Here is a 15,295-nt window from a genome sequence, read left to right on the forward strand (position 1 = left end):
TTTTTCAGATTTCCCACAGCAAAATTTCCTTTTCCTTAATTTTCCTAATTAAGTTCCACATATATAGTAAAATCTGTCCCTGTTTTGTTAAGTATGTTCATGTTGTTCAGTATATACTGTAAAATGTACAAGTTTATTCAATGCGTCAGTTAATTTTTCCCCCCTCTGTACTTTCTTCTTTCTATTACCTTATATACTTGTTCATAAGCCGAATATTTTTGGTAAAAAAGTGATGCATCAAAGAGCAGGGGTCGGCTTATAAATGGGTCAGCACCAAAATTTGATTTTAAACTCTATGAAATCATTGAATTGAATATCTAATACATTGTCGTTTTGTTTACCTGGAGCGTTGGCAGGAACGGAGCCCCTCAGCTCCCTGTGACTGCGGTTCGCTGTTCCCAGCCATTGGGAGCTGTGGGAAGTGGCTTACCCTGATGGGCTGGGAGGCAAAGTTTGCCAACCCCGGAAATATAGGGTTGGCTTACAAAAGGGTCATACAGTTTTTACTATTTTTACCTATCCATCTTGGAGGGGTCAGCTTATAAACGAACAGGCTAATGAACAAGTGTATACGGTATGTTAAGATCATGTGTATTTTTTGTTGTGAAGAATTGTGCTTGTTGAGTTTAATAGAAGATCAGGGTTGGAAGGGACCTCAGGAGGTCATCTAGTCCCACCCCCTGCTCAAAGCAGGACCAACCCCAACTAAATCATTCCAGCCAGGGCTTTGTCAAGCCTGACCTTTAAAAACCTCTAAGGAAGGAGATTCTACCACCTCTCTAGGTAACGCATTCCAGTGCTTCACCACCCTCGTAGTGAAAAAGTTTTTCCTAATATCCAACCTAAACCTCCCCCGCTGCAACTTGAGACCATTACTCCTCGTTCTGTCATCTGCCACCACTGAGAACAGTCTAGATCCATCCTCTTTGGAACCCCCTTTCAGGTAGTTGAAAGCAGCTATCAAATACCCCCTCATTCTTCACTTCGGCAGACTAAACAATCCCAGTTCCCTCAGCCTCTCCTCATAAGTCATGTGTTCCAGTCCCCTAATCATTTTTGTTGCCTTCCACTGGACGTTTTCCAATTTTTCCACATCCTTCTTGTAGTGTGGGGCCCAAAAGTGGACACAGTACTCCAGATGAGGCCTCACCAATGTTGAATAGAGGGGAACGGTCACATCCATCGATCTGCTGGCAATGCCCCTACTTATACATCCCAAAATGCCATTGACCTTCTTGGCAACAACAGCACACTGTTGACTCATATCCAGCTTCTCGTTCACTGTAACCCCTAGGTCCTTTTCTGCAGAACTGCTGCTGAGCCATTCGGTCCCTAGTCTGTAGCGGTGCACTGGATTCTTCCGTCCTAAGTGCAGGACTCTGCACTTGTCCTTGTTGAACCTCATCAGATTTCTTTTGGCCCAATCCTCTAATTTGTCTAGGGCCCTCTGTATCCTATCCCTATCCTCCAGCGTATCTACCTCTCCTCTCAGTTTAGTGTCATCTGCAAACTTGCTGAGGGTGCAGTTTCCATGAGAGAGTTACAATTGTTATATAATTTGTACTGGTAGCAGCCCCTATATTTGACAGGTTAGAAAGAAGGTATATTGTGTCATCCCAGAATGGGAGGGGATTCATTAGACTCTACAGAAAACTTTAGCAGATACCTACTGATCATGCTCATAAGTGAATTTTCAGTTGCTTGTAACCAGTCTGGTTGTGGATGTATTTTAAAATGGCTACTATTTACACATTGACTTTTGAAGTTCAGCTGATTTTAGCTCTCTCTACAGAAGAAGCATGGCATTAATTTTTTTCAATGAGAGAACCATATTCCTTTCATAATTCAAATGTATGACATGATTTTTCTTAAGCTTTCAGCAATAGCATCACCCTTCAGTTGAAAGCAGGGATGGGAAATGTCAGTCCAGAGAGCGTAGTTCAGAGTTTTAGTGGGAGACCTTAACCAGTGTGTGCTGCCTGGGGCTCTGTGTGTACCTCCATTCCCTCTTCTGCCACATGCCAGGGTCCCCCAGTTTCCCTCTGCCAGGGAATCTGTGTGCACTCCATTTGCCTCTAGCTCCCATATCAGGGTTCCCCATTCTTCCCCCATGCTACTGGCTTTGTGTGTGCCCCTTCCCACTTCCCCCATATCATGGTCCCCTAATACCCAGAACCCCTGGTGAGGGGGAATCCCCTATTCCTCTTTCACTGTTCCAGAGTGCCTCACCAAGGCAGGGGCTGTGTGCGCAGCCCATTGCTCCTTTCCCTTGCATGCCAGAGACTCTGTCTGTCTGCTTCCCATTTCCTCTGCATCTCACAGCAGGTTTTCCCATTATCATGTCAGGAGCTCAGTGTCTCTTCTTTTCCTTCCCCAAAGTACACCCCACCTCCCAGGGGAGTAGGCAGGGGGCTAGGAGGAAGGAAAGAATGAAGCCGCCTCCTCTCTCCTATCCCTCTGGCTGCCTCTGCTGACTGACATCTGTCCCATGGCTCCCAGCAGGGAGAGCAGCTATTTCTTCTCTCTCTTGGGATGTAAGTCATTCAGGGTGTCAACATGTTCCATTCTGCTGGGAGGATGAGCAGGGATAGTGTTATGCTGGAAGATATGAATAGGTGTCATCATCTAGTTGGATATATAGACGATTTCAGAGGTGCTTAGAGCTGTGGCTTTGCTAATCAGGTGGCAGGGGCTCCTTGTGCCCCCCCCTTTTCCCTTTTGGTTTTTGGAATTCCCCCCAAATCAATAGGGTTTTACCCTTTGAGGCCTGAACACTCCCTGAAATTTTGAAATTGATCAGATATGGTGTTCAGATGTCATCATGTTATAGACCAACAGAAATGCTGTCAAGTTGAGCATAAGGCCTTTGCAAAATCAGCCAGTGATGTGAAAGGATTCAGCTGCAAAAAATCAGCTTAGAAAATTATTTTGTGCCTTTTTTGAACAAATGCATGTGATTGATTCCCCCCGGGGTGCCATCTGGAGCTGGGGTACCACTGAGCACTCTGACCCACCAGCCTGGGCTCCCTCTCACACTGTGCTGCTGTGACTAGTTGCAAAGGCCTCCAAGCTTGCACTTTCACCAGCATTCACACAGGTAGGGACACGCCCAGCTGCAGTCACATGCATGCTTTCTAACCACCAGCTTCCTAGCCTAGGACCCCGGAGCAGTACTGTCCTGTCACGGTCAAATCTGGCCAGTATATGGGTTTAACACCTTGTACGCCTCTCCCTCAATGTGAAGAGGACCATACATGCTTGTGGTGACCAAGCTGAGATTTTCCCCAGAGACCTTAGTTAAACGCACACTGATTTGGATTAAAACATAAAATAAGTTTAACTACAAAAGGATAGATTTTTAAGTGATAAGTGGTAGCAAACAGATCAAAGCAGATTACCTAGTAAATAAACAAAACCGCAAACTGAGCTTAACGTACTAGATAGGTAGGATATGAATTAGTAAATTCTCACCCTGAGTGGTAAAGAGGCTGGCAGATTCTTAAGGCACAAGCTACCTTGGCTTTGCAGCTTGGGTTTCCCAGGTTTTCATACACAGGCTAGAAATCCCTTTAGCCTGGGACCATCACTTCCCCCCATTCGGTCTTTGTTCCTCAGGTGTTTCCAGGTGTTGTAGGGAGAGTGAGGTACCATCATGATGTCATTTCCTCCCTTTTATATTTTCTCACTTTCTGGAAAGCTCTTTTGCTATGCCCTGGGTCAAACAGTTCCCACTGTGTAGTGCTATCTCTACACAGAGAGAGGTTTCTATTGTACACAGTTGCTGGGGTAATCCTGGTGCTTTTGTGCATTTCCTCAATAAGCTATTAACATTGTCTGGCCTTTTTACTGTTGGACCTGAAAGACTGCTTGTGGGTGTGTTCAACGTCAGAACATGTTTCAGTAATACATACCTAGCCAAACTTCATAACTTCACATACAACGATAGCATATACAATCCAATGACATATTAATGTCGAGCAGAGCAAGACTTCTAGAATGATGTGGGGATTTAGTACTGCAGTCATCTTCCACCCTGTGCAGCGGGGTGGGGGGAGTGCTGGCAAGAAGCCAAGTACGGCTTCCAGATTCTGAGGTCAGTTTTGTGCCAGGCCTGGCCCTATGAAGTTTAGAGCAGTCAAAGGCCTGTTCTAAACATGGCTAGATAGTAATGGAACCCCAAGGATAACTGGAGTAAAGCATGCTCTGGACACCCGCTGTACTAGAGGGTAGAGGGGCGATAGCAGAGGAACCAGCTACAGAGCATCTATTCCTCCTGAGGAAATGGCAAACAGAGATGCGGCCAGTCTCCATCCCTTTTGCATTGCCGTAATGGTAGAAATGAGAAGGGCTGGGCAGACTTCCTCACCCATAGTTAGTTTTACGCGATGAGTTTCTCTACTAGGGATTCTGTTGGTCAGATACTGTGCCCTTCTCCACGACTGACTTGTGGTGGTGAAGTGCAGTTGCTCTCTGATACATACAACTTTGCTACCCCAGTGCTGAGGTAGGGCAAAGGCTGCACAAAATCACATATGCAAAATTGCTGGTCATCACTCTGTTTAGTGCCAACTCTTAGTCCTCCAACCGTAACTTCTTTATCTGCATTAATGTTCAGTGATCTTGTAACACTGATTGGGGCTGAGGGAAGTATAATATTCTGGTTTGGGGTAAAAGGACCAAATTACCGTACTTAATTTTTATAGGATGTTGAAAGACTAAAGTCTACAAGAGTATACAAAATATTATACCACGCTGTATCGTACCAAAGGATCTGTCAACGAGCTTCCATCTCCACCACATCAGAATACCCTTTAACCAGTCATATATTCATAGATCTCTCTCAAGTAATTCTGGACAAAAGCACTGACATCAGTAACAGTATTGTCATAGTTCTACTGATATTTTATTACAAGACAGGTTTTAAATAGTGATATTTTTTATCTTAAGACATTTAAATGTGGGTTTTTTTAGAAATATCTCCTGTATGCCATGTTTTCTGCAATAATCACTATTTTTACAACATCTGGGAAGCCGCAAACCACCTGAATAGCTATAGAACCTTGCCCCATTTAATGCTGTCTCAGGGAGCACATGGGAGCTGTCAATTTTAAAAAAGCTCAGCTGGGGACATCACCACCTTCTCTTTGGAGGGGAAAGTCCCCAACCTCCCCTTCTGTCTGGCTTTCTCTGCTAATGCCACTGCTGCTGAACGGACCAGTCAGCCAGCAAGAGCAGCTAAAGCATGAGTCATTCCTTTCTTCAGAGGCTGAACATGTCATCAATGCAGTGTACCAGTCACATATCCCTGGCACCATACTATTCTTGGAAACGTTTTCCTTAGAGCCTAAAGGAAATGTACACCTATCAAAGAGGTTTTGTGTCAGGAAAATTTGTCCTGTTAATTCAGAATGGTAGTAAAATGCTTTAAACAGGACTTTAGTTGATATTAAAGGTAAAGCTCTGTGATCAAGGAAGTGACCTTCCTGTGTATAAGGCAAGTCATGCAATGTCTAGACATAATATATTTTTTCTAACATGCATTATAAAGTCTAAAGAGCCAAATTTCTTTTTCTCTTTACAGCTGGATCAGTTGGGTGTAGATGCTGCAAAGGAGAAGAGAGATATGGAGCAAAAGCACTCCACTATTCAACAAAAGGTACTTGAAGGAATGTAAAATAGAAACTGTACACACATTTTGTACATCTGTTTGGTATGTCTCAGCAACAGAGCATAACTGCATTAGAACTGCTAGAAATAGTGTCCTTGCAGTGCAGTGAAATAGAATTACAGGTAATTAAACGGAGAGATGGTTTGCAGACGTTCGGATTGTGTTACCAAACAAGGTCACAATATTTCTGTGCGCTAGCTAAAATATCAGTTTCACTGTTCTACTGAATGACTATATTCAAATGCTAAGAAATATAACCCATTTATTAGAAACCTGACTCTGAATATGGTATCTTGGAGTCTTCTTTGCCATAAAGTTAACTTTTTGCTTGCTGTAATTGTTATAGAAAGGGCATCCTCCATGTGGCCTTGTAGATGTACGTTCTTTTTACTTTCTTCCTGAAATGGGGCGAAATATAGTGTTTTGAAGTTGAGAGTATCTGCCACTCTTGTAGACAAACAGTTAAAGGAAACCCAAGGGGAAGCTTGGCTTGTATTTCTTATTTAAATGTATATGAATGTGAAAGCTAAACACTAACTGAAAGTTAATTATTGGCAAATTTGGATATGTACTAACTGGTGCTATTGCATGTTGGGAAAATTGCAGCCATTTAAAGTGGAACAAAGCATCTTCAGTCGCATGGATAGTATAAAGATCTGGGTCAATATTCATTTTCTTATTGTAATGCTAGAATTTAATAAGAAAATTCAGTAGCAAAATGAAGTTGGGAATAGGATGGAAGTTCTTTTTTGGGGGAAAGCTATAGCTGGAAAGTAATAGCTGCTGTTAGAGAGCAGCAGCACCTGGCACAGGATTAAGACCTCTCTTGGTACATACTATCAATTGACCATTGAAGGAGTAAGTTACGTGATTAGTTACCATGAGCTATAATAATTGCTGTAGGCCCATTATCCTTACTTGTTTTGTTTTTTTCCTTAAATGCTGCATAAGGCTGCATTACAGGTAAACTATTTCGAATAAGCTGAGTGGTTACTATGGAGCTTTGATAAAGAAATCCAGTACTTATGGAAACCTGATCAGTTAGAACTTCAAAAACACGAATTGGATCTTACTTCTTGTTGCCGTTCAACTACTGCACTTGAGTTAGGTTAGCAAACTATATGAAAATAATTCATCAAGTCATCTGTAATTATTTTAGTTTCTTAATAATGTTACACCGTTTACAAAGACTCCCACTGCGTTTACAGATGCTATTCATGCTGGTTTTGCTCTAAAAAGCCCTAGGGTTTAGGCCTTGTTTCTGTTGGACATATGCTCCTCATCTCATAAGTCAGGATCACCTCATTTGCTGTGATAGTCCCTAAATTCATCATTCTGGGGCTTGAAGGAAGACAGAGTTTTTGGTGGAAAGCGCTTAACTTGAACAGCAGCTTCTTAAATTGCTTTCCTTGTCTCTCTATCCTCTTCAGATCCTTCCACTTGCCTATGTACCAGGTTTAAGCTTCTTGCCTCGCAGGGCCTTCACAGCTCTCAGCTGGCCTAAAGCCTAGCTCTGGTTTCTTGTGTCATCTCATTTCCCTGTCACTCGATCTAGAGTGCCAGCCCCTTGCTGTCCCATTTCTTTCCTTCTCCCCCTCCCATTCCCATCATTGTACCTTCTTCCATACTGCCCATAGGCATGAACCCTCACAATGTTGGCAAGCCAAGCACTTCCCTCCTCCTACCAGTATTCATATCCCTCCTAAAGGTTCACTTATTCCCACAAACATTAACCTTCAATAAAAAGTGCGTGTGTGTGTATGTGTGTATATATAATTCATAGTTTTCAGTGTGTGTATTCTTCTTTGAGTACTTGCTCATGTCCATTCCATGTTGTGCGCGTGCCATGTGCACTGTTGCCGGAGATTTTTCCCTCAGTGGTATCCGTCGGGCCGGCTCCAGCACCCTCTGGTGCTGCGCGCTTATGCATCGGTATAAGGGCCCCACGGACCCCACTCCCTCTGGGTTCCTTCTTACCACCTGTGATGGCTACTGAAACAGCTCCTCTTGCTTTGGCAAGGCGTCTTTCAGTGGTTTCGTCTGTTTCCTAGTTTTTTAATCTTAGTATAATTGTAGCGTAAATATTATAAATAAGACTAGCGTAGATCGTTAGAACCCCTCCTGTGGCATGACCCACATTCCAGTTGTCTGAAGTGTCTGGGAGTGGCTCACGTATGAGAGCGCTGTCAAATTTGTTGAGAATTTAAGCCTCGTACGAAGAAAGACAGAGGCTAGATCGAGGTCTATCCTAATAGAAGCCGCTCTTAGACTGGCTTTGGAGCCAAGCTGCTTGCATTTGGCACAGAGCACTTGGGCCTCAGTGCAAAACACTCCTCCAGGACTGCACGTATCCCGATACCATTCTCTATCTCTGGTGCTGAGGAAGAAACATAAAAAGCAATAATCAGAGAGGGCGCTTGCTGGTGCAAAGAAAGAAAGGCAAGCAAGGGGAAGGTAGTAGAGTGCAACCCATGTTGGACCACTCCGCCCCCTTCCTTCCCTTCCGCACCGTTGACTCCGCCCAGAATGTTGATTCTGTTGCGGGACCCTCTGCTGATGCCGAGAAGTCATTGTGGCACCAGTGGAATCATGGTGCCTTCAACCCCAGAGGCCTTTGCAGCAGCCAAGGACTTATTACTCCTGGTACCACCGACTCCAATGGTACAACCACCAGCTCCGATGAGCATGAGCAGGAGAGAACATGGTGCTCCGAGCTCCTTCCCAGCACCGGGACCTTTGATACCTTCCAGGGGCAAACTGACCCTACTTTCTTCTATGAGGTCAACCCCAGTCCAGCACTTGTTGCCAGACTCTCAACACTGATTCGTGGAAGTGAGGGTTACCGCTCCCCTGTGGTCACCTCAGGACTCCTCCTACACCCAGTCCAAGAACTGCTACCGGTACCCATCTTATGTGCTGCCGGACCCTGGTGAGGTTCTCCTCGCTGGTACCTGCCAGGTGGTCAGGGCTTATGCAGTGGCCATTCTGGAACCCATGAGGATTTTCCCTGGTATCGGGTCCATCTCCTCACCGGTTCTACTCGGTTGCTTCTGAGAGGAGAGCTCCTGCACCACTCCATTCGGCACTGAACCCAGTACTGACACAGGACATGGACCCCGTTGAGGTAGTTGAGACTGAAGAAGAGGAAGTAGTCCCCCCCCGGTACAGGCCTCTTCCTTTTCCTCCCATCTCTGGACCAAGCGGCTCACTGCTACAAGATGACTTTATATCCTATCAAGTAGAAGGACACACAGAAACTCAATCTGTTTGGGAGAAACATTTATTCGCCAGGCAGACTACAGCCATGAATCTCGAACCAAGAAGCCCTGCTTGGGAGATGCAAAATTACAACTTGTGGGACTCCTCAAATGTAAAGACTCTGTGCCTCAGGACTCAAGGCAGGAATCCTCTGCCCTCTTAGAGGAGAGAAAGAACGTTGCCAGAACCTCTCTCCAGGCAGACCTGGACGCAGCCAACACGGTGGCCAGGCCAGTGGCCTTTGCAGTGGCTATGAGGCAGTGTTCTTGGCTGGAGTCTTCAGGGCTACCTCAGGAGGTCCAACAGTTGATTCAGGACCTCCCTTTCAAAGGCTTATTGTTGTTTTTTGAAGCAAACGGACATAAAGCTCCAAGGCCTGAAGAACTCAAGGCCTACCCTCGGGTCCTTGGGCTTCTATGCTCCAGCCCCTTCAAGGAAACACTTGGAGCCTCAGTAGCCAACCTGTTTTTTCGGCTCTGCCACCAAGACAGGACTTGTTCAAAAGAAGAAGCGGAGGTTACAAGCGCAGTCAACTGCTTCCATCTGCCTCCGCCTCAATGCAGGGGTCGTATAGGTACTTTGGGCGGGCCCAAGCAGGCCTTTTGAAGGTGCACCTGAGGGCACTATGCCAGTTCCTGCTTTGGATCCTGTCCCCCCTTTGTTTTTGGACCAACTTTCCCACTTCAGCCTGGCGTGGTCTCACAACACGTCAGACCACTGGGTGCTAAATACAGTGGTGGGCAGTTATATCCTTCAGTTTTTGTTCACCCCTGCCTGCTACCACCCATCCCCGTTCCTCTTCAGGGACCCTTATCACGAACAACTCTTAGCCCTACAGGTGATGACTGTGGAAGAGGTACCTCAAAAATTGAGAGGGAAAGGGTTTTACTCCCAAAATTTCTTAATCCCAAAGGCCAAGTGGGCCCTTGGTCCCATTCTGGACCTGTGTCACCACAACAATTATCTCAAGAAACTGACGTTCCACATTGTCTCCCTAGCCTCCATCATCCCATCCTTGGATCCAGGGGACTGGTACACTGCCCTCGACTTGAAGATTGCTTACTTTTACATTTCCATCTTCTGTGGCCACAGAAGATTCCTCAGATTTATGGTAAACCAGACTCATTATTAATTCACTGCTCTTCCTTTTGGCCTGTCCACGGCCCCCGGGTTCTTACAAAATGCATGGTGATGGTAGTGGCTTTCCTCAGAAGGCAAGGCATTCTAGTCTACCCGTACCTTGACGGCTGGCTGATCAAAGTCCAAGCAAAGAACAGCATCAGCATGGGCGAAGCCACCTTCTGAGTACTGAGCCTGTTGATAAAGGAACAGAAGCTGACTCTCATTCCAGTACAGAGAATAGAGTTTACTGGGGCAGTGTTCGACTTGACCAGGACAGAACCTTTCTTCCAGAGGCTCAATTCCAGACAATGTTGGACCTGATACCCAAGGTCATGGCCCATCCAATCACAGCAGTCCGATTTTGCCTCAAGCTACTGGGACACATGACCACGTGCACTACGTGGTACGGCACATAAGGCTGTGCCTCAGGGCCTGCAAGTGTGGTTAGGTTCAGTGTACTCGCCAAACAGACACCACCTGGACTCGGTGCTCACTGTTCCAGCCCTGGTCCCTGCCTCCCTTGACTGGTGAAAGAGCCCCCCTTCAGTGATGGCGGCTGTCCCCGTTGTCGCCCCTCAGCCGTCACTGTCTATAGTGTCAGATGCTTTAGACCTGGGTTGGAGAGCACACCTCGATCCGCCGCATAGCTGGGGGGAGGGAATGGGGGAGCGATCCAAAAAAAAAAGACGCCACCCGCTGTGGCGCTTTTACTCACCCAGCGGCGCTCTGGCGGCCGCCCTCATTCGCTCCGGGTGTCTGCCGCCGAAGCCCCGGCGTGGGTGACGGTCCCGCCGCGGTGCCGCCAAAGCCCCGGGGCGCTGCCGGGTGAGTAAAAGCCCCGCAGCGGGTGACGCTTTTTTTTTTTTTTTTTTTTTGATCGCTCCCCCCGTTCCCTCAACAGGGGAAAATTTAAAAGGTGCCAAGACATTGAGAAAGTGCCACTTGTGCTCAGTGGGGGAGCGGGCGCTGCCCCGCTCCCCCCTAGCTACGCTACTGACCTTGATCACCTCAGGACACAGGCCCTGCGGTCCCAGGACAGACTCTCCCAGCATGTAAATGTTAGGGAGCTCCGAGCGGTCTACTTAGTTTGCCAAGTGTTTCTTCCCCAAATCACAGGCAGACACCTCAGTCATCTTCTACAAGCAGAGAGGAGCACGTTCCTCTGCCCTGAGTCAAGAGGCCACACCTCTATGGGACTTCTGTGTAAAGCACTCAATTCACCTCGAGGCTTCCAATCTTTCAGGAGGCAGGAGTGCCCTGGAAGATAATCTCAGCAGATCTTTTTCCCCTCACCACAAGTGGTCCCTTCACCCAGAGGTCATGAAGTTCATGTTCCAAAGGTGGGGATCTCCCCAGGTAGACCTGTTCGTGACCAAGCAGAACAGGAAAGCCCATCAGTTTTGTTCGCTGAACAGGAACAGCCCTGGCTCCCTTTCAGACGCTTCCTGTTTCCAGGAACAGAGCTTCTGTTCTATGCATTTCCTCAGTTTCTCTGGTACACAAGGTCCTTCTAAAAATCAAGCGGGGCAAGGCAAGAGCTATTCTTATAGCCCTAGTGCAGTCATGCCAACACTGGTTCGGCATGCTGTTAGACTTATCCTTAGCTCTACTGCTTCCACTCCGCCTAGACCTGACCCTGGCTACGCGGCTGTAAGACAATGGCTGTTTACTCCACCTGAACCTCGTGTCCCTTTACCTGACTGCATGGAAGCTCCATGACTGAACCTGGAGGAGCAAACCTGTTTGGAACAAGTTTGACAGGTCTTGCTGGGTAGTAGGGAGCTGTCCACTAGAGCAACCTACCTCGCTAAGTGGAAGCACTTTTTTGATATGGTTGTCCCAACGAGGCCTTTCTGACTCAGTCTTCTCTTCAATCCATTTTGGACTGCTTGCTCCACCTTAAACAAGGAGGTCTGGCACTCACATCTGTCACACCTAGCAGCAATCTCAGCCTTCCATCTGTCAGTGGGGGGAAGGTCATTTTTCTTTCACGGGATGACAATCCACTTTAAGGGGTTAGAGAGACTTTACTGTCAGGTTTGTGAACTGATTCCCATGTGGGATTTGAACTTGGTCCTTTTGAGCAGCTAGTATCATGTCCTCTGCTATTTCTCTCCTGGAAGGTCGCCTTCCTGATAGCGATGACTTCAGCCAGAAAGGTCTCTGAAATCAGGGCCCTTATGTCAGAACCACTGTACGTGGTGTTCTTGAAGGGCAAGGTTCAACTGTGCGCCCCCCCCCCCCCATATGGCCCTCCTGCCAAAGGTGGTCTCGCAGTTCCAAGGCAACCAAGCCATTTTCCTGCCAGTCGTCTTCCCAAAGCTGCACAAGAATTCAGAAGAGCGACAACTTCACTCATGGGATGTTAGTCGTGCCCTTGCTTTCTACATCGAGAGGGCTAAATTGTTTCGCAGATCCATACAACTCTTTGTGGCAACAGCAGAGAGGATGAAAGGACAACCAGTTTCAGTCTCTCATCCTGGATAATCTCCTGTATTTGGGTATGCTATGAGCAGGCGAATGTTCTGCCGCCTGCCATCTTGACCATTCATTCCATAAGAGCTCAGGCTTCTTCAGCAGCGTTTCTGGCCCATGTTCCAATCATAGAATCATAGAATATAAGGGTTGGAAGGGACCCCAGAAGGTCATCTAGTCCAACCCCCTGCTCGAAGCAGGACCAATTCCCAGTTAAATCATCCCAGCCAGGGCTTTGTCAAGCCTGACCTTAAAAACCTCTAAGGAAGGAGATTCTACCACCTCCCTAGGTAACGCATTCCAGTGTTTCACCACCCTCTTAGTGAAAAAGTTTTTCCTAATATCCAATCTAAACCTCCCCCACTGCAACTTGAGACCATTACTCCTCGTTCTGTCATCTGATACCATTGAGAACAGTGTAGAGCCATCCTCTTTGGAACCCCCTTTCAGGTAGTTGAAAGCAGCTATCAAATCCCCCCTCATTCTTCTCTTCTGCAGGCTAAACAATCCCAGCTCCCTCAGCCTCTCCTCATAACTCATGTGTTCCAGACCCCTAATCATTTTGGTTGCCCTTCGCTGGACTCTCTCCAATTTATCCACAAACGTCTGCAATCCAAGACGTCTGCAGTGCTGCAATCTGGTCATCGGTGCATACTTTCTCATCCCCCTACGCCATCACCCAGCAGGCTTGAGATGACGCCAGGTTCGGGAGAGCAGTGTTGAAGTACGCATGTCCATGAACTCAGAGCCCACCTTCTTGGGTACTGCTTGTGAGTCACCTAATGTGGAATGGACATGAGAAAGCACTCGAAGAAAAAATGGTTACTGACCTTTTGTTCTTAGACATGCATTGCTCATGTCCATTCCCCAACCCACGCTTTTACCCCTCTGGTCACTGAGGGAAAAATCTCCGGCAGTGGTGCACATAACGTGCACACACCTAACGTGGAATGGACAAGAGCACCATATCTCAAAGAACAGCAGTTATGGAAGGTCAATAACTGGATTTTGAGTAGATGGCAAGCTTTTCAGGGACAGGACTTGTGTATATAGTAATCCTAATTAATAACTCATTTCTCAAATTGATGTTCAGTGTGCTGAAAAGTGTATTTTTTAATTTTCGCTTTTCCTGAGAGGTTGGTGTAAAAGTGGTGGGGCTGGGTTAGATGTGCTGGGTAGTCTGGTTTTTCTGTAGGTAAGATGGCCTCCATTTGTTATGGTTTAATTTATGTCTGTCAGGTTCATGCACATACTGCAAGGATGCTAGAAGCAATCCATATGTATAAAAATAGAATAAATGAACTTTTATCTCATATTTGCTCAGGTACATGGTGGTTGGTGGAATAAGATGGCAACACCAGGTGAATTCTAGGACCCTTTTTGCTATAAATTTACAGACGGAAAAACAAGTATTTTAGCTGCCAAAAGAGGATAGGCAGCCTTCAGCGAATAGTATTGTCAGTCTAATGTGAGACTGCCAGATTTCTTGTTTTCTTAGTCTGATGCAGCCGTGTGTTGCAGGAACAACTGTTGTGTAATTAAATAACTTTGGACTCACTACATTAATCCCTTTCTCTCAAGGCTATAATGACTTTTTGTTTTGTAACATAGCTTATATGATGCTGTGAACACAGCAATAATACGGTAAAATATGTTTTTACTGTATTCAAAGTATGTTTTTCATTGTATTCAAACACTATTCTTTCATGTAAAAAGTAACTTAGAGTAATGGTCAGGAGGGAGCTGGAGTTAGGGGAGGTGGATGAGCAAAGTATCATAGCACAGGCTTGTGTCTACACTACAAAATTAGGTCGAATTTATAGAGGTTGATCTTTTTAGAAATTGATTTTATACAGTCGATTGTGTGTCCCCACTTAAGACCATTTAAGTCGGCGGAGTGCTTCCACAGTACCGAGGCTAGCGTCGACTTCCGGAGCATTGCACTGTGGGTAGCTATCCCACAGTTCCTGCAGTCTCCGCTGCCCATTGGAATTCTGTGTTGAGGTCCCAATGCCTGATGGGGCAAAAAAACATTGTCATGGGTGGTTCTGGGTACATGTCATCAGGCCCCCCCCACCCCCCCTCCCCAGTTAAAGCGATGGCAGACAAATGTTTTGTGCCTTCTTTCCTGGGTTACCCGTGCAGATGCCATACTACGGCGAGCATGGAGCCTGCTCAGCTCACCGTCACCGTACATCTCCTGGGTGTTGGCAGACCTAGGACTGCATTGCTACACAGCAGCAGCAGCTCATTGCCTTGTGGCAGCGGATGGTGCATTACGACTGGTAGCCATCCTCGTCGTCTCCTGGGTGCTCTTGGCTGGCCTCGGTGAGGGCGGTTGGGGTGCCTGGGCAGACCTGGGTGCTCCTGGCAGACCTCAGTGAGATCTGTCAGGGGCGCCTGGACATAAATGGGAGTGACTCAGGTCATTGTCCAAGTTTTGTCTAATGGAGATTCAGTCCTGCCTGGAATATTGGCAGAGGGATAGCTCAGTGGTTTGAGCATTGGCCTTCTAAACTCAGGGTTGTGAGTTCAATCCCTGAGTGGGCCATTCTGCCTCAGGCTGCTCTCCCGGCCAGCAGCACTGCGAGCACCCAGGAGACGATGACAGCTAGCAGTTGTACTGCACTGTCTGCTGGCAAGCACCCAGGAGACGACGATGGTGGTAATGGGGCAGGTTCATGCCGTGGAACGCCGATTCTGGGCCCGGGAAAGAAGCACAGACTGGTGGGACCACATAGTGTTGCAGGGGTGGGACAATTCCCAATGGCT

The 15,295-nt window shown here is 46.8% G+C and overlaps 1 protein-coding gene across 5 annotated transcripts in view; it reads left to right on the forward strand.

Moving 5' to 3' along the window:
• ACAP2 (ArfGAP with coiled-coil, ankyrin repeat and PH domains 2) overlaps nt 1-15,295 on the forward strand; it is a 117,706-nt gene that overhangs the window by 43,946 nt on the left and 58,465 nt on the right. For all 5 annotated transcript variants that reach the window (XM_048864520.2, XM_048864524.2, XM_048864521.2 and 2 more), the window contains exon 9: nt 5,582-5,656. In XM_048864520.2, the coding sequence (XP_048720477.1) occupies nt 5,582-5,656 (75 nt within the window). The remainder of the gene's footprint in view (nt 1-5,581; nt 5,657-15,295) is intronic.

The sequence above is a fragment of the Caretta caretta genome, chromosome 9 (assembly GCF_965140235.1).
Source record: "Caretta caretta isolate rCarCar2 chromosome 9, rCarCar1.hap1, whole genome shotgun sequence".
Classification (NCBI taxonomy): Eukaryota; Metazoa; Chordata; order Testudines; family Cheloniidae; genus Caretta; species Caretta caretta.